The sequence below is a fragment of the Microtus oregoni genome, unplaced genomic scaffold (genome assembly GCF_018167655.1).
Source record: "Microtus oregoni isolate MIOR12 unplaced genomic scaffold, Mior012 000046F_ref0000063, whole genome shotgun sequence".
Lineage (NCBI taxonomy): Eukaryota > Metazoa > Chordata > Mammalia > Rodentia > Cricetidae > Microtus > Microtus oregoni.
The window spans coordinates 14,161,012-14,179,379 of NW_024543220.1; the positions used below are offsets into that span (position 1 = coordinate 14,161,012).

Genomic DNA, 18,368 nt, shown 5'->3' on the forward strand with positions numbered 1-18,368 from the left:
AGGGTAGAGGGACCCAGAATGTTCCCTTCTTCATTGGACGTCATTTTCTGGTTATCCTTCCAGACATCGCCTAACATGATTTTGGGAAATGAAGAAAGCACTAATGCCAGGGCCAACAAAGTAGACAGCAGTTTCTGAGTGTCCAGCCCCTCGACTGGAGACTGAATCTAGGAACTTGTACACGCAGGCAAACACTCCACCATTGAGCTATGTTCCTGACCCTGGGGCTTTAAGCAATTTATGGAGGCTGGAGAGATGGCTTAGCAGTTAAGAGCATGTACTGCTCTTCCAGAGGACCCAGGTTCAATTCCCAGCGCCCTTGTCAAGAGCCTCACACCCACTAGTAACTCCAGCTCCTGGGGGCTCCAGCTCCTCCAGCCTCTTCAGGTGTATGCACTCATAAGCACATATCTGTACACAGATATATACACACAATTTATAATCATAGAATTCAATCTGAAAAAGGAACTAACACACATTTATTTTGGTGTGCCTATGTCGCCTGTGTCTGTAAGTGGAGCCAGAAGAGAGCATTGGGTGTCCTCTTCCATCAGTCTCTGCCGGTTCCTCTGAGGCAGGGTCTCTCCTTGAATTCAGACAACCTGTGATCCCACTGTTTCCCTCCCCGCCAGGAGCTGGGATTGCTAGGCCTGTGTGGGACACCTGGCTTCTTATGTGAGTGCTGGGGTTTGAACCCTGGACCTTAGATAGTACATGAAGCACTGTCAACTCCTGAGCCATCTTTCCAGTCCATTTGCTTTTTTGAGACAAGGCTAATGCTGGCCTGCAACCTGCTGTGTAGCCCAGGCTGACCTCAAACTCAAGAGTAATCCTCTTAAATGCTGGCATTACAGACATGACCATCCTGCCCAACGCAATAGTATGCCATGCTACCTAAGACGTCCTGAAGACAACAGTTACTAGGCAACTCCTCTCATCTCCATCCCAGACTCGCACTCAAGAGGCCTGGCCTTCCTTCGTTCTGGGGAGAACAGCACCAGGTCTGAGAACCCTGATGTTCAGATTTCTCCAGTCAGCACCTCCTCAGTCAGCGGCCCAGGCTTATCTGGGAGTGGAGGGGATTCCGTGGAGCCTCGTGTGATCTCAACAACACAAGAGCTGTTCCCCGTGGAGTCATGGCACAAAATCTGGAAAAGGCCGCACGGGTTTGCCTAGTCCTCCTTTCTCTACACTGAGACAACAAACATCTACCTGCCTGCGACAGGGAAGGCCCTACACAGAAAACAGTTCTGGGAGAGAAAACAGAAAACCTTTAGTTTATGTTCCAGAAGGAGCCCAGTGTGGTGGCACACGCCTGTAATTCATAATCCTAACACTTGGTAGACAGAGGCAGGAGGGCCAAGAGTTAAGGCCAGCTTCAGCTGTGCATCAGGTTAAAGGTCAGTCTGGGCTTCAGGAGACCCTGTCTCAAACCAACAAGTTTCAGAATAGCATAACATCCTGACACAGCCCCAGGGACCCCGAGAAGCTTGAGAAATGTGGGTTTGGAGACAACAGAAAAATCTAAAGACACAGGAAAATCTAGGAGGCAGACAAATAGGTGTAATAGGAAATTTTTTTTCCCTTTTGCCAGAATTTAGAAGCAAAAGGCTCATGTCCTCTTCAGCCTTACAGAGAGGACTGAGTGAAACATGGAATTTCTGGAGCTGTTGGAGCGGAAGCATGTGAGTGAGTCATGCGCAATAGTAACAGAAATAAGATGCAACTTCTGCCCAAATGCTGCTAGCAACCCAGTGCATAGCCGCCCACAGGGCCCCTTAATTACCTAATTAGCCTGTTACCTCCCACCGGCTTGTCTTGTGACCTTTCTGGTCCCACAGCTTCCCATCTATTGTTTCTTGTGTAAATAAAGCAGCAAAAGTCTCCCGCAGCCAAAGCCCACAGAGAGCTGGGGGGGGGGGGGGGGGAGTCACAGGTTTGAGAAGGAGTAGCTTGTAAATTAAGAAACTTCTTAATTAAGGCTTGCTTCTTTAATTCCAGCAGAGGCAGAGGCAGGTATCTCTCTGTGAGTTCGGCACAGCCAGGGGTACACAGTGAGACAGCCTATCAAAAAGAAAAAGAAGATAAAAAAAGGATACATCCTTACTGTGTGGGTGTGGTGATGTAGGCTTGTAGCCCAGTACTTGAGAGGCTGAGGCAGGAGGATCAGAAGTTCAAGGGTGTTCCCAGCTACCTAGTGAGTTTGAGGCTGGCCTGGGGTACTTAGGCCCCTGTTGTTAGTTTTAAAAGCTAGATGGAGACCTTGGAGGGTGTGGAAGATGAGGGCAGGAAAACAGCCACCTGTGCCGCTAAGGCTTCTGCCTCCCAGTAGCCTGCGGCTTTTACACCCTCCCTCAGGACTTAGGCAGAACGAGGAGAACAAGAGCAACAACTGGGTACTTGACCCTGCCAGGGCAGAGAACCCTGGAAGTCTGTCTGTGGAAGACTTACTAATGGTCAACAGCCTTCTGTCTGGACTGCCATTCTGCTGGCTCTGGGGGTCCCTGTGGAAGGCTCTCTCCAGTGCTTCATCTTACCTACCCGCTTTGGAGCCTCGGCTTCCTTATTCTGGTAGATCTGCTCTCTGGAGAGAGACCTTCAGGGAAAACAAAATAATTGGACTGTAGGGAGAGCTGCTGAGTGAAGTCTAAACAAACTGACAAAAAAAATTCTACATATTGCTTTCTTCTTCTTCTTCTTCTTCTTCTTCTTCTTCTTCTTCTTCTTCTTCTTCTCCTCCTCCTTCTCTTTTTGTTCTCCCCCAACCCCTCCCCGAGATAGGGTCTTTCTACATAACCCTGGATGTCCTGGAACTTACTATGTAGACCAGGATGGCCTTGAACTCACAGAGATCCTGCCACTGCTAGGCTCCTTCCTTCCTTTATAAAGTCAAATCTCACTATGTAGCCATGGTTGAATTTCTGTCTCAAAAATAAAAACAAACAAAGCAAAACAAAAATCCTCCTCTATGTGTTGGTTTTGTATTAAAGTGTTAAGGGCCCAACACTTTAAAAAATACTTTTAATCTGTGATTGAGTGTTTTGGTGCACATCTTTCATCCCAGCACTCAGGAGGCAGAGGCAGGTGGATCTCTGTGAGTTCGAGGTCAGTCTGGTCTGCATAGTGAGTTCCAGGACAGCCAGGGCTATGTAGTGAGACCATCTCAAAACAAAACAAAGCCCACCAAACTTGGTATTTCTATTCATGTGTATGTGTCTGCCATGCATGTGTAGCTGCCCAGAGAAGCAGAAAGGGCACTGGATGCCCAGGCCTTAGAGTTACAGGTGATTGTGAGCCACCTGGTGTGGATCCCAGGAGCCAAACTCAGATCCTCTGCAAGAGCAGTGTGTCCTTTTAACCCCAGAGTCATCTCACCAGCCCTGCTGACAGTTTGTTCACTGATTTGGTTTTGGGATAGGGTCTTCTGTAGTCCAGGCTGGCCTGAAACTTAGTTTGCAGCTGATGCTGGCCTTGAACTCCTGATTCTCTCACCTTAATTCCCAAAGAGCTGGGAGTACCGGTGGGCACCAAGCCTTACTTCTTCTTCTGTGTTCTCTAAGGTTTGGTTTCTAACCCCCTTGAGCCATTTTCTGTGTGACTAATTTCACCAGGATCCATATGACCCTTACCCCCCCCACCCCCCACCCCCCGCCTCTAGTATAGCCCCAAGAGTGAGGCTGTCTTCTGACTCACCATTTTATTCCCCCAACCCCTCTCAATGACCAGAGAAAGTACCTAATAAATACATCCTCAATCAATGGTTTTCCAGTCTGTAAATCGGTCCCCAAACAACTGCTAAAGGAAGCCATGTAAAAACGCACGGTTTGGGCCGGGCGGTGGTGGCGTACGCCTTTAATCCCAGCACTCGGGAGGCAGAGGCAGGCGGATCTCTGTGAGTTCGAGACCAGCCTGGTCTACAAGAGCTAGTTCCAGGACAGGCTCCAAAACCACAGAGAAACCCTGTCTCGAAAAACCAAAAAAAAAAAACAAAACGCACGGTATGCTATGGCATAGAGAGCCTAGCGAGCTCTATACGATGCTGAATGAGGCAGCCACATAAAGACAACTGAAGGATTCTACAAAGAGGAGCTACTTTACACAGTCAAAATCATAGGGAGCTCTTGCTTGCCTAGGGCTGCAGGGAGGAGGGAGGGAGCTGCTGCCTAGGGTCCCTGGACGTCCAGTTCCAGGGATGGAATGTTGAGAAGGTGGGCTGTAGTGATGGGTAGACTTTATGGTTTTGCTGAGTTTTTTGTTTGTTTGTTTTGAGGCCGGGCCTCATGTGTGACAGGCTCCCGCATGACCCTCTGAGACTCCTGCTTGTACAGCAGGAACTTACGGCTAAAGGGCTAACTGACCAGATTTCCTGTATTTGCTGGGTTTGATTTTTGTTTTCAAGTTTTTTTTTTTTTTTTGATGAGTTTGCTTTTTCCTGTATGGATGTTTTGGTTATATGTCTGTATAATACACGTTTGTTTGAAGGCTAACCTGGAATTTGCTATGTTAGACCAGGCTGGCCTCAAACTCACGGAGATCTTCCTGCCCTTGATGGGATCAAAGACATATATCACCACCATGCCTGCCTAAAAAAAAAATGCTTGCCGGGCGATGGTGGCGTACGCCTTTAATCCCAGCACTCGGGAGGCAGAGGCAGGTGGATCTCTGTGAGTTCGAGACCAGCCTGGTCTACAGAGCTAGTTCCAGGACAGGCTCCAAAGCCACAGAGAAACCCTGTCTCGAAAAAAAAAAATGCTTTTTGTTTTTCAAGAGGTTTAGTCCTGCCTGTCCCGAAATTTGCTCTGTAGACCAGGTTGACTTTAAACTCAAACTCAGAGAGATCTGCTTGTCTCTTTCTCCCAGGTGCTGGGATCATCAAAGGTCTGTGCCACTACCTCCCAGTGAAAAGAATTTTTTTTTTCCTAATAAGAAGATTGAGTGAATCTCTGTAGTGGCATTTCATTTGTATTTTAATAAATAAAGCTTGCCTGGAGATCAGAGAGTAAGACCATTGGTCTCCTCACAGACCAGGCAGTGGTGATACACACCTTTAATCCCAGTAGCCACACTAGCTGCCATAGAAACAGGGTGGTGCATGCCTTTAATCTCAGCCCTAGAAAGGATTATAAAACTATAAAACGGGAGGAGACAGTTTTCAGACACAGACTTTCTGAGATTCTTGGAGGCAGAATCACCATTTTTGGGACTGAAGTAGAGGTAAGAGCCAGTGGCTGGCTATTTTGCTTTTCTGGCCTTCAGGTTGAACCCCAATTTCTCCCTCTGAGTTTTTATTAACCGTGCTTCACATCTCGGCTGAGAAACCCCCACAGCTCTTGGGTGTATGTTTTGTTGTTTTTTTTATCTGACCACTTTTTTTTTCACCCATGCCTAACCTACACATAAATATTTTAATAAATTTCAACTTTGTTTCACATAAAATAAAAAGAAATACAAACAAAGGGCTGGAGAGATGGCTGAGTGGTTAAAGAGCACAGGCTGCTTTTATAGAGGACCTGGGTTCAATTCCCAGCACCCCCGTGATGGTTCACTATTTCCTGTAACTCCAGTTACAGAGGATCCCCTGTGGTGCAGGCCAAAACCTGTGCACATAAACTAAAATTGGATATTAATAATAATTTTGAAAATACAAATAAAAAAGCCTGAACTGTGTGTGGTGGCTCACATATCTAGGCAGCCTGGCTGTGCAGCAGGACCCCCGTCTATAATTCCCAGCACCTACAGGGCAGCTCACAGCTGTCGGTGACTTCAGCTCCAATACCCTCTTCTGGCTTCAACAGGCACCAAGCATTCATATATGTTGCACAGACTTATAAGCAAAATATCCATACACAAAAACCAAATTTGTTTTTTAAAAAAGCAGGAAATCGTAAGCTGGTGGCTGGCTGGGAGCTGTTGTCCACGCGGGAGTGTCAGATGGTCCTGTGAGAGCCTCCTTCACCAGACTCCCTGCTGGTGTGGAAAGATCCTCAGGAGGATGTCAGGGCACCTGCTGCTCTATGAGCCTGCTCCCTGGAGAACTGTACACTGAAATAGTCTATCAATTACTTTTATTTTTTTTTTTGTACATTTTGAGACAAAGTCTCTTATAGCCCAGACTGGCAGAACAGCAAGACCCTATTTCCAAAAACAAGAAACAAAACAAAACCGAAGCCAGGCTCAGTGGTCCATACACCTTTAAATCCCAGCACTCAGAGAGACAGAGGCAAGTGGATCTCTGTGCCTTTGAGGCCAGCCTGGTCTACACAGTGAGTTCCGAGATAGCCTAGCCTGAATTACATAGTGAAACCCTGTCTCAGGAAAAAAAAATAAGTAAAATTAAATTAAAAACCCCAAAACCACAACAGCAACAACAAAACACCCCTCCAAAATCCTTTCACTCAAACAAGGAGTCAGTGTAAAAATGAAGACATCTTGAATTTTTTTTTGTTCTTGCTGCCTTCAAATGATTTGCTTTCATTCTCTCCTTCCTTCCTTCCTTCCTTCTTTCTCTCCTTCCTTCCTTCCTTCCTCCCTTCCTTCCTTTATATTTCAACACATCTTAATTGAGCCCAAACAGCTACAGGTGCCTAATGGCAGTTGCAGGAGACAGTACAGCTCTAGATCAATTCCCCATCTGCTCTGCTGTGCTCTGTGTCCTGGGAGGTTAACTTCAAGTTTGGTTGCATCATCCAGCTCTCATGCCCTCAGGCTTCTATGGTGTAGAGAGAAATAAGCCACCATGTAGAGATGGGACTAGGAAAAGCTGGACATAGAGTTCACCGGGAGAGTCTTTGATCTTCCTTGGGTGCTGAGCACCCAGAAAGGAATGTGGTTCTGCTTCCTCTACTCAGAGTTCCAGGCTGCCACCTTTCCTCTCCTGGTTTGTTTGGCTCACCCTGCTGCCTTCTTGGTGCCATAGGGCCCAGAGCTGTCCCCGAGAGTGCCTCTGCTGGTCCTTAGTTTCCTTAACTCAACCCCACACTTAAGCAGATAACCCCCCTTCTATTGCTAACCCTCAAGGAAGAGACCGCGCTGAATCAAGCAGTCAAAGAAGCACTATTATGGTTTGTGTTCCTATTAGTTGTGCTTTACTGAAACTTGAAGCCAATCACAATATTTAAAATATTAAATCTTGCTGGGCATGGTGGCACATGCCTTTAATCTCAGCACTTGGGAGGCAGAGGCAGGAGAATCCCCTGAGTTGGAGGCCATTCTGATCTACAGAGCAAGTTCCAGGGCAGCCAGGGCTACACAGAGGAAACCCTGTTCTGGAAAAATTATATTAAACCTTGTGCATAATAATTAGTGTCTGGCCATCATTCTCGGGGCTTATCTTACTTTCGCCAACGCTGGAGATGGGATCTGGGGCCCTGCACATGGTAGAGTCAAGTCCCTGCTGTGAATGACATTCCTAACACTTTATTTTTAGGAGTGGGGATGAGGTAGGGTCAACGTGGAGCTGAGGGTGTCGACACCTGCCCCACAATTGCCCAGAATCCTGCAGGGAAGCCGAGGAACCACAGTTTTGCCCTGAACTCGGTCCTGGACTGCAGTCGGATGTGTCTGAGCTGCATCCCAAAGTCTGCATGGGTCCAGGATAGCTATGACCACAATCCCACACATTTGTAAATGAAGTCACGGGTAGTGAGTGCTAGGCAAGGTTGGGCTGGAGAGGACTGTCTCCGACCCAAACAGAACAATGTGCTTGCTGGGCATGTGGTGCTCGCCTTTAATCCCAGCACTCAATAGGCAGGTGGATCTCGGGGTTAGAGGCCAGATTCCAGGATAGCGTGGAGAAACCCTTTCTCAAATACCAAAAAACAGGGGGTTGGAGAGATGGCTCAGTGGTTAAGAGTACTGGCTGCTCTCCTCTGGCGTGCAGGCATACATGGAGGCAGAATGTTGTATACATAATAAATAAATCTAAAAAAACAAACCCTTAAAAAAAATACCAGCCGGGCGGTGGTGGCGCACGCCTTTAATCCCAGCACTCGGGAGGCAGAGGCAGGCGGATCTCTGTGAGTTTGAGACCAGCCTGGTCTACAAGAGCTAGTTCCAGGACAGGCTCCAAAACCACAGAGAAACCTTGTCTCGAAAAACCAAAAAAAAAAAAAAAAAAAAAAAAATACCAACAGGGGCTGGAGAGATGGCTCAGAGGTTAAGAGCACTGGCTGCTCCTCCAGAGGTCCTGAGTTCAATTCCCAGCAACCACATGGTGGCTCACAACCATCTTGTACTGAGATCTGGTGCCCTCCTCTGGCGTGCGGGCAAACATGGAGGCAGAATGTTGTATACATAATAAATAAATAAATCTTTAAAAAAAAATACCAACAAACAAACAAACTCCAATATTTGGACCAGGGAGATATGGTTAAAAAAAAAAAGCAAGTGTGCTGCGGATTGATTAGATAAATTAAAGGTGACCATTACCTACCAGTTTTTAGAGCAGAGAAAATGACTGTAGCTACATCAGGTTTTTGTTCTTTTCAGACAGAATCTTGTTTATTCTGGCCTAGAACTCACTGACTGTGAAATTAACCTTGAACTCCTGCTACCTTGGGCTCAAGTCCCGAGATTACAGACGTGGGGCATGGAGAATGAAAAACAGAAGGGAGACGGGGGGGGGGGGGGGGGGGGGGCACAAATCAGCCCCAGTACGTTACGTCTAACTCACGACGGGGCGCGGGGGGCGGGGCATCCAGAGGAAATGAGATAAAAAGTTTCGTTACAATCAGGCCACAACACAAACTCATTTAACAATTTGTAGTCCGCACCGCGCCCCTTTGAATCCACTTCTTTACCCGTGGAGGAACTAAGGTGTCTGGAAAACTGGTCAAATGTTTTCATTTTTCGGAAAAGCAGAAATAACTAAATCTGCGATAAAGCAGTCTAGCCTGATCAAAGCTAGGCGGAGGATAAGTTTGGGACCTTGAGACAAAGTCTCAAGGAAGTGATCAAGGAAAGTGATTCCTCATAATCCAGTTTCTCCTTCGCTATCCAGCAGTTCTTGGGGCTGTGTGCAGAGGCCCAGGGAGTTGCGGCGGCTGCCAGGGAGAGCAAAGCTATTACAAAGGCTGCAGGTGCCCCTGCTGGCATCAGGATGGCGGGAGAACCTTCCCTTGTGTGAATGTGATCCTGATGACCGTTCTTCCCCCCCCCCCCCCCCCAGACCTCATTTGCCGCGCGCGGTTTGGGCGAGAGGCGGGAAAACAAGAGCTGTGCAAACTTGGCAGACTGTTCCCCGGGTAGGGGCCGGGGCGGCCACCGTGGGGGACCAGTTAGGTAGCCCCCAGCTCGGTAACCTTGACAACGACTCTCGGGCTCTCTAGTCGTTGCGACGCTGTGGAATCGCAGCCCAACGAGGAGGGGGCAAGCGTGCACCTTTGGCTGAGATCCGTGCTTGCGGCTGCAAGCACCGTGGCACTGGAATAATGGCGGCAGCGTCAAGGCTGGGCGGAAGTGAGGCAGAAGGGGTCTGGGCTAGTGGGGGGGGTAATGGCCGAGCCCGAGCACGACACCTCTGGGGCCAGCGGGCACGCGGCGACGAGCTCGCGCCACCGCACGTCCCCGCCCACCTGACGGAACGGCCGGCGCGCGCTCCCAGTAACCGCGGTTTCTCGCCGCCTGACGTCACCGCCCCCGCCACCTCTGATTGGGCGAGCGGGTCGGGTCACGTGGCACAAACGGGATCTATAACTAGGGGTGAGGGGAAGGCGGTGGTCCGCCATTTCGTGGACGCCAGGGCATTGAGAGCATCTGCGGAAGCAGATCGCGAGGGTGCGGGTGGGCCTCGTCGGAGTGTTGGGATTTGAACTGCGGTTCTCGAACCCAGGATCTCGGTAAGAGGCCGCTGGCGGCGGGAGGGAGGGCTATGGAGTCGCACAGAGCCGAGGCGGGGCCCGGCGCAATGGCGGCGCCAGGTTGAGACAAAGGGGCGCCGCCGCCATTTTGTGACGTTCGGTCCCGGGCGGCGGCGGGGGCCCCCGGCCGGCCCGGGGATGCTTCCCGGCCTCGGAATCGGGGGTTTTCTTATTTCCGTGGCGGGGAGCCGAGGAGAGCGGTGACTCGGGACCGGGCTTCGGACCGGGCCGATCTCGAACCGCATTCTGCACGTTGCGGCCTTTAATCTGATGGCGCCTTTTTTCTTTTTTTTTCTGCTATAGGTTTTCTTGGGATAGGGTCTAAGATTTTTTTTTTAAGTCACAGTCAAACCAGACCTTTATGTACTGAAGCCCCCTGCGGTCTTTTTAAATGCTGGTTTAGTTTTTTTGCTTTAGAATTCGGATGTAATTAAATTGTGTTTCCAGTTGAAGTTGTTTGGGTTTTTTTCTTTGACCTTTGCGTTCACAGGTGTGAAAACTGGGGATGGATGAGCTTTATTTTCCTTTAATTTTCGCGGAATGGCTTGGTCTCTCAACCGAGTCTTGGGTGCAGGGTGGGGTCACGACGAAGTAGGATGTGCCTGGACTGGAATTTTTACTTAGATAATCGTTGCCTTTCTAGTAGGAGAGGCACTAAAAGTGAATTCTTGGATTTCCTTTTCATTTGGAAGTGTGAGATTAAAGGCTTACTGAACGTGCTGTGCATTCTCGTTAGAGTCCGTGCTTTTTAGTTTCTCTTTAAAGGCAAAATTTTGTGCGTGTGCTGGGGCTTGGACTTAGCGTTGTGTGTACTAAGCAAGCACCCTACAGCTAAGCTATCCTCCCGGCCCTAAGATTCGTTTTTGAAGGTAACGTCCCTTTTTTTTTTTTTTTTAAATCCTGTGAAGATGGGGTCTCTTTACCAGTCTCCTGACCTCATAGCTGTCATTTCTTCGGCCTAGTGAGTGGCAGGCATGTGTGCCGGCTGTCGTATTTTTTAAGACATCCACAGCGGTGTGGAACCTTTGTCTGGTATGATTTTTTCCCTGAGACCCTTTTGCCTCTGCCTCCTGAGCGCTGGGATTAAAGGCGCGTGCCACCACCGTCCCGATATTTTGCTTTTTGAGGCAGGGTCATGCGGCCTAAGCTATCTTTGAGCTTCCTGGTTTTCTTTTTCTGTGGCCCTGGCTGTCTGGAACTGTCCCCATCTCTCCTTGAGATATTCTTCAGATTTAATGCTGGACTTGCATGAGCTCAATTACACTTGTCTTTCAGTACTTAGACTCCATAAAGTGTTTGTCAGTTCAAAAACTCCTGGCAGTCAGTCACTAGTCTGGATTTTCCACTTTGTGCGTTTCATATTCTGGAAATTGTAAAGTCTTTCCGGTCTTAGAACATTTTCAAGATTTTCACTTTGTAGTATTTGTCGGTATGTTTCTGATTGCTGCACTACATTTGGGATAACTTCCTGGTAACTCCTTAGGTCACCACAGCTCTAGGAATAGTGCTGTAGAGAGATGTATTTGTATTCTAGGCTAGCCCCTACCGCTGAGCTATATCCAGACTCCCATAAGCTTGGGGAAGAAAAGCATACATGGAGCCAGGTGTGGGGGTGCACACTTTTAAATCCTCTTTCTCAGAAAATTGAAAAATCAGCACATGGATTGGCTGCTTGAAGAATTTTGATTGCATAAGAGTCTCATTTGAGGTGATATGAGTATTGTTCTGGTAGTGCAGGAAGTTTTGTGGTGATGTATCTTGTAAGCTTTTGGTTGTGACTACCCCCCCCCCCACACTCCCCAACAGTTTCCCTGTAGTTTGGGGTCCTGTCCTGCAACTAGCTCTTGTAGACCAGGCTGGCCTCGAACACACCAAGAGGCCTGCTGCCTTCCTGAGTGCTGAGATTAAAGGCTTGGAGTGCCACTGCCTGGCTAGGAAGCCTTTTAAAAAAACATTTTAGTGTTGGTGATGGCTGGTTATGGTCCCAGCACAGGGAGGCAGAGGCAGGTGGAGCTCTTCACAATTAAAAACCAAAATAAACTTGTCTTTGGGGTGTGGTATAAGTGTACCACAGTGAAGGTCAGAAAGATGACTTGCAGGAGTTTTTCCCACAGTGTCCTGAGTGGGCAGCCTTTACTTACTGTGCCATCTCCACAGCCCTCCTAAGGAAGCTTAAGTGAAGGCTTTGCAACTTAATTAAAGCTTGTAAGTTTTGGCATATGGAAGCATTTATATATTGCTTGTTTGGTTCAAATGTGGTCGTTTATCGAAACTTAATGGAGTGGCTGTGATTGAATAATGAAGGTGTATCCATCTCTTTTCAGCTGTAATTTCTTCCTTGTCAACTATTGTGTGATGATGGGTTAAGATTACTCCCCCACCCCCAAGACAGGTTTCTCTGTGTAGCTTTGAATCCAGGCACTCCCTCTGTAGACCAGACTGTAGGCCTCGAACTCACAGAGATGTGACTGCCTCTGCCTCCTAAGTGCTGGGATCAAAGGCGTGCACCACCACGGCCCAGCTTTTTGTTAGATTTTGAGACAGAACTTCTTTGAGTACCCTGACTGTCCAGACACTAGGTCTGTAGAGGAGGCTGGCCATTATTAACTCAACGAGATCCACCTGGCCCTGCCTCTCAAGTGCTGGGATTAAAGGCGTGCACTACTTTTTAAAATGTTTAAGATGATTTCCTGTGTCAGTAGTGGAAGCTGGTCTTGAACACCTAGCTCCATCTCTGAGCACTGTCACCCCACCTCCTGTTGGTTGTTGGGTTTAATTTGAAGTTAAACAGTCAAGCCTCATCCATTCTGCATATTATATGCAGAACTGGTAGAGTCTGGCACAGTTCAAGGCCAAAGTTAAAAGTTGGGCCGGGCTGTGGTGCCACACCTTTAATCCAGCACTTGGGATGCCGAGGCAGGCGGATCTCTTAGCAAAATCTAGGAGTCAGGACTGTTAGATGAAGAAACTTTCTTGGAAAAACAAAACTGTTCCCTAACTCACAATCCATATTGTGTTAATTGATCTATTTGATCCTTGGGTGTTTTCTCAGTTCCGTGATGGCTTTAAAAGAGTGAGATGAGGCTGGCATCTGACTCAGATCCCCCTGCCTCCCAAGTGCTAGAATATATTTATTCTGTAGCCCTGTCTGGCTTGGAACTCCATGTAAAGACCAGTTTAGCTTCAAGCTCAGATTGCCTGCCTCTGGCTGCTGACTTTGAAAATTTTTTTGTTTTCTGGGGATTATGGAGGAAGAGTATGGGGTGGGGGATAGATAACATGGGTTCTTTGACAGTAGGATTTGTAGTTGTGTGTTGGCCTTTTTAGTTTGTTTCTGTTTTAAATAAAGGTCATGTTTGCTTCTAGGCTTGAGTCCGGAAGCTTGTGTATGCTAGACAAATACCACTAATCTATATTTCCGAGGCTTTTTAAATTCCTACGATTTGTTTTTAACTAGACTGCTTTGATAAATATTTGTCTTTTTTTTCTTACAGAAATGCATCGTGATTCCTGTCCATTAGATTGTAAGGTGTATGTAGGTAATCTTGGAAACAATGGGAACAAGACTGAATTAGAACGGGCATTTGGCTATTATGGACCGCTCCGAAGTGTGTGGGTTGCTCGAAACCCTCCTGGCTTTGCTTTCGTTGAATTTGAGGATCCCCGAGATGCTGCTGACGCTGTCCGAGAGCTAGATGGAAGGTAATGTTAATGGCAAATAGTTAATCTGGTTTCTAGTGTTTCAATTTTCTAGGACATATGGCTGTCAAAAACATTCCTGCTGGTGTGTGACTTAGAGCCAGATGTGTCTTAAACCTGAATTCCCAGCACTTGACAGTTAGACGGGAGTTCAGAGCCAGCCTTGCTTTCATAACAAGTGGAACGGAAGGATACTTTCCTATCACGTTGCCTTATAATGTGAAAAGGATTGACGGTAGCGTAGGTTAGTTATGTGTTCCTACAAGTTGGAATAGTAAAAGTTTGCAAGGGTCTCTTATCAACTGCCTAAATGTGCTGGGTTAACTCTGATGGCTCTGGACAAATGAAGGAAAAATATCAACCATAGCTGAACTTTTTTTGTTATTAGGAAGAATTTTTTGTATGCCAGTTGTTAAATAATAATGGAGGGTGATAATATGAAACAGCCAAAGTAATTGTAGTGTGTCTCTAAGCTGTTAGAGAAGTATAGGAGAATGAAAAATTGAAGGGAACAAGTTATAGTGGAAATATATGAGAAATACAAAGGCAAAACCAAGGTTCTTAATAATTAAAGCTACTAACAGTTAATATTGAATTCAAGTTTGAGGACAGCCAGGGCAACACAGTGAGACCGTCTCTAAAATTTGGGCTGTGTTTTTCCTGTATGTTATGTCTTCACTTATGCATTCCTACTAGTCACAGGCCACAGGTGTTTCACCCCCTGGAACTAGAATTGTAGGTTGTCATTGTGAGCCACTTTGGGAGTGCTGGGAGTCAAGCCTGGGTCTACAAGAGTGGCCAGTGCTTTTAACTACTGAGCCCTTTTTGTAGCCTTTATTTTGAAGTAGATTCTCTAGCCTAGACTGGCAAAGAAAGAGGCTTCCTCTCTGCCTAGTGCTGGAATTAAATTAAAGGTGTATATATACCAACATACTCAGCCAGACTGATAAGTAGTAAAATTGTTTTCTTTTAAAAAATCCCATTTGAGAAGATTTGTTTGGTCTTTTAACCTATGTAAAGAGTTTAGCAAATTTAGAAACTTAGACCAAACAGGTCTGGAAAACTCCTAAGAGTGTCAAATTTGGTTCCATTTGGGTGGAATCAGGAGAGATTCGAGATGGACTCCCTGGACCACCATGCCTGTTATGAGCAATTTTGTGACTAGTGCCCCTTCTCCTTAGAACACTATGTGGCTGCCGAGTAAGAGTGGAGCTGTCGAATGGTGAGAAAAGAAGTCGGAATCGTGGCCCCCCTCCCTCTTGGGGTCGTCGCCCTCGAGATGATTACCGTAGGAGGAGTCCTCCACCTCGGCGAAGGTACTTGAGAGAGCACGTTTTAGAGAGAGGCATTGGTGTAATGGAGTAGCTAGTAGGAGCAGGTATTTCTGCTAAGTTTGTTGGTGGGTTTTAACTTACTGAGAACATCTGAGGTTTCTACGAAACGTTTGCTGGGTGTAGTTTGGGGTATGTGAGTTGTGCTGAGTGTTGGCTTTTGTCTGTAGGTGTATTATTCATGTTGGTAGTTAGTAACTTCTGTCTTGGATCTGTCTTCTAGTTCATCTTCTAGTTGCATCTTTCCAAGTCTTCCCTTTTACTTCAGTTTAGGCCTTTTTCCATTTCTTGACTCCATAATGATCAACATTACATTCAACTAGCTCTTCACAGATGTGGTTTCTACTAGCACAACTGTAGTATTTATCAAAACAGGCAGCTGTTTTTAATGTTACAACCGGTAAAGTAGAAGTCTTTTTGAAACAAACTTAAGGCACTAACCAATAAAGGGGGCGAAAAAGTATTCCCAGTCATCCGTTCTTGATTCCCCAATAGGAGAGAATTCAGTTTTTTTTTTAATGATTGAAATGGCATCATTCTTGGACCAGGCAGTATTGCCTGGGTGCAAACTCCTCATCTCCTCAAATCAAGCCTCCAAAATAGTTTCTGTAGGACTGAATTTACCTCTTACAGGTGAGTGAAGTCCTAGGAGATAGGAGTTCAAAATCTTGCCCCTTTTGCTATTTTGAAAAACAACACACTGTTGCCCATCATATTAAAGAGTATTTGTTAGCTAATAGATGGTTGTACTGATGGCTTGTTTTTCATTTTTTTTTGTGCTTTTTGGTCCATCTATTAATAAAAATGAACCCCGTTACAGAGTCACCATCATGTCTCTTCTCACCACCCTCTGAGTCTGCATTAGCCAGTCAACTAGCCCTTTCAGCGTCATGTGACCAGCGCGCCCCATTCAGCTTGGCTGGTGTCGTTTCACATGACCCAGGCTGGCCAGTCGTCAGGTTGCACCGCCCTTTGGTTCCCGAGCATGCTGTTTTCTCTCAGCCTTCTCTCCAACCTTAACCAAATCGGCAGCAGCCACCTCGACCGCCCACACATTCCTGGCCAATCAGCTCAGCTGTTTATTTACCAAATGTCTTCACAACAACTACAGCAGCAGCCTTCGGCTAACAAAAAAGCAGGAAAAATCCACAACACCCCCTTCGCCAACCAACTAAATCCAACGCAACATCTGGCAAAACCTTTTCAGCAAATTCTTCCTGGCCGTCAGTCCGGCAGCCTCACCTCACCATTTCTAGCTTGTTGAAACCCAAAACTAGTAAGTTTTTCCTGCTTATACAGTTTACTGCTGGTTAAAAATAAGGAGTAAGCGGCTTAAGTAATTCTTTTTTCTGGATCAAAGGCTGGCTGTGCATAATTGAATGGTAACGTACAATATATTGCTTGAAACAACTTTTAAGGGTGATAGGGAACTCATATTGTGACTAGACCTTCAAGTGAACTTATGTGCATGTGTGAGATGCCAGACTAAAATTTTAATAACTCTAACAAAGATTTTAGCTTTTCTTCCTAGCAAAAATTTGTTAAATCCTATCACCTTTAAATGGTTTTACTAACAGTTTTCAAAATTTTAAAAATTTGGGGATGAAGTGTGGGCCAAGCTACGGTAATTTTGGTGAGCCTAAACACACTCTGAAATGTGACATCACAAATGCAGTTCTAATGTAGCACTAAATGGCATCCATGTTTACACCTGTCGCCTTTTCACAAATGACACTATCCACCTGGTACTTAAGTCTTGTTACAGACTTAAAAGGTTTGCATGGGTTCCAAATACTGGTTTTATGGTACTATTTTTTGGAACTACTTGGGACTACATTTGGTGTGGTGTTTGGGTAGTGGAGTTAGTTTGACATGAAGTTTTGCATTGGACAGATCTGCTGTGAAGCATTCTTTGTTAAATCCATGGTTGGAATACCTGCTTTCACTTGAGCTTTTGGTTCCTTAATCCTTCTATGCCTTTTTTTTTCTTTCTTTTTTTATTTTTGGACGATGAGTGCCAGTTCTTCGGCACATTCACTGGGCCCAACAGTGAGATTGAAAAGTTGGGAAATGCCTCACGCCATATATACTAATTGACAATTAGGCTAATTTTGCTGTTTCTGCTTTTAGATCTCCAAGAAGGAGAAGCTTCTCTCGAAGCCGGAGCAGGTAAATGTGCCCCAGTTTCAGAAATGGCAGCTTGTCATACTCCTAAGCTGTTTCCCAAAGTACTTGTTTAATGAGATTTAGATAACCCTAATAATGGTAGTGTCTTGGGTAGCTTATAGTCAGTGTTCAGTTAGAATGAACCAGTCTTTTTATGAGGTAAATGTCTAACATCATTGGTTAATGGGCTTTTTGTTTTTTAGGTCACTTTCTAGAGATAGGAGAAGAGAGAGGTCTCTGTCTCGTGAGAGAAACCACAAGCCGTCTCGATCTTTCTCTAGGTCTCGTAGGTAAGCTCACTAATGACTGACCTATTGAAGATACACATATATGATGCTTTTATTCTATGTACTATCAAGATAGTAATAACTTTTTTTTTTTTAGCCGATCTAGGTCAAATGAAAGGAAGTAGAAGACCAGTTTGCAAAAGAAGTGGTGTACAGGAAGTAACTTCATTTGACAGGAGTATGTACAGGAAATTCAAGTTTTGTTTGAGACTTCATAAGCTTGGTGCATTTTTAAGATGTTTTAGCTGTTCATGTTCCCTTAAGCAAGATTGAATTTGCTTTGAACTTTAGTTTTTCATAGACTGAAATAAACCTAGATCCTGCCCAGTTAAAGTGTGATGTACTAATGATAAACCACTGATGGAAATTGAAAAAACTAGTTTCTTAGCTGGATTACAGTCGGGAGCTGTGGGTGAAATGATAAGCAGTCTGTAAAAGCTGCTGTTAACACAAGTTAACAGGGAAAGGGTGGGAACTGCACTCTGAAGACTTTCAAAGAGGTTCCTCACTGATTGCTATCTATGGAGGAAGCTGTTTGTAACATTCTTTATTTGGAAATGGAAGACTAAGTTACCAGTTGGTTTAAGGGTACATTGTAGAGCTGAACCTTTGAGTTACTGTGCAAGATTTTTTTTTTCATGCTGTCATTTGTAATATGTTTGTGAGAGTCCTTGGGATTAAAGTTTTGGTTACAAATTGTTGTTTAACTTGAAAGCCTGTTTTTCCTTACACACTCAAATCTGTGAGCTTGGTATCAAGTCCAAGTATAACATTCCTATTGGAAGCCATACTTATATTTTCTTGTAAAGTGCTTTTGGATTAATAAAATACTAGCCTAATTGTGTAGTAGTCAGTTGAGCAAACCCACTGTTACCATTGTTATCCCTGGGAAAGCATTTGGTTACCCAGTTCTTTCTTTGTAAGAAACATAACTGAGAGGCACTGGATTAGTGAAGAATTTTTTTCCCCCTTTGGCTGTCACCTAACTAAGATTTAGAAGTTGAAGCCAATTCAAGATCATGTCACTA

The 18,368-nt window shown here is 45.7% G+C and overlaps 1 protein-coding gene across 1 annotated transcript; it reads left to right on the plus strand.

Annotated features, from left to right (window-relative positions):
* Positions 1-9,707: 9,707 nt before the first annotated feature.
* Positions 9,708-18,036, plus strand: Srsf3 (serine and arginine rich splicing factor 3). The gene is made up of 6 exons (XM_041634950.1): positions 9,708-9,836; positions 13,352-13,559; positions 14,738-14,872; positions 17,018-17,056; positions 17,257-17,343; positions 17,438-18,036. Exons 2-6 carry the CDS (start codon positions 13,354-13,356, stop codon positions 17,463-17,465), a joined length of 495 nt encoding a protein of 164 aa, XP_041490884.1. The 5' UTR covers positions 9,708-9,836; positions 13,352-13,353; the 3' UTR covers positions 17,466-18,036.
* Positions 18,037-18,368: the final 332 nt, after the last annotated feature.

Bases quoted from the DNA above. Each gene is read 5' to 3' on its own strand.
- Srsf3 (XM_041634950.1), top strand. From the start codon at position 13,354: ATGCATCGTGATTCCTGTCCATTAGATTGTAAGGTGTATGTAGGTAAT. The intron at 17,057-17,256 runs GTAAATGTGCCC...TTTGTTTTTTAG, and splicing joins TTCTCTCGAAGCCGGAGCAG to GTCACTTTCTAGAGATAGGA. The intron at 17,344-17,437 runs GTAAGCTCACTA...TTTTTTTTTTAG, and splicing joins TCTTTCTCTAGGTCTCGTAG to CCGATCTAGGTCAAATGAAA.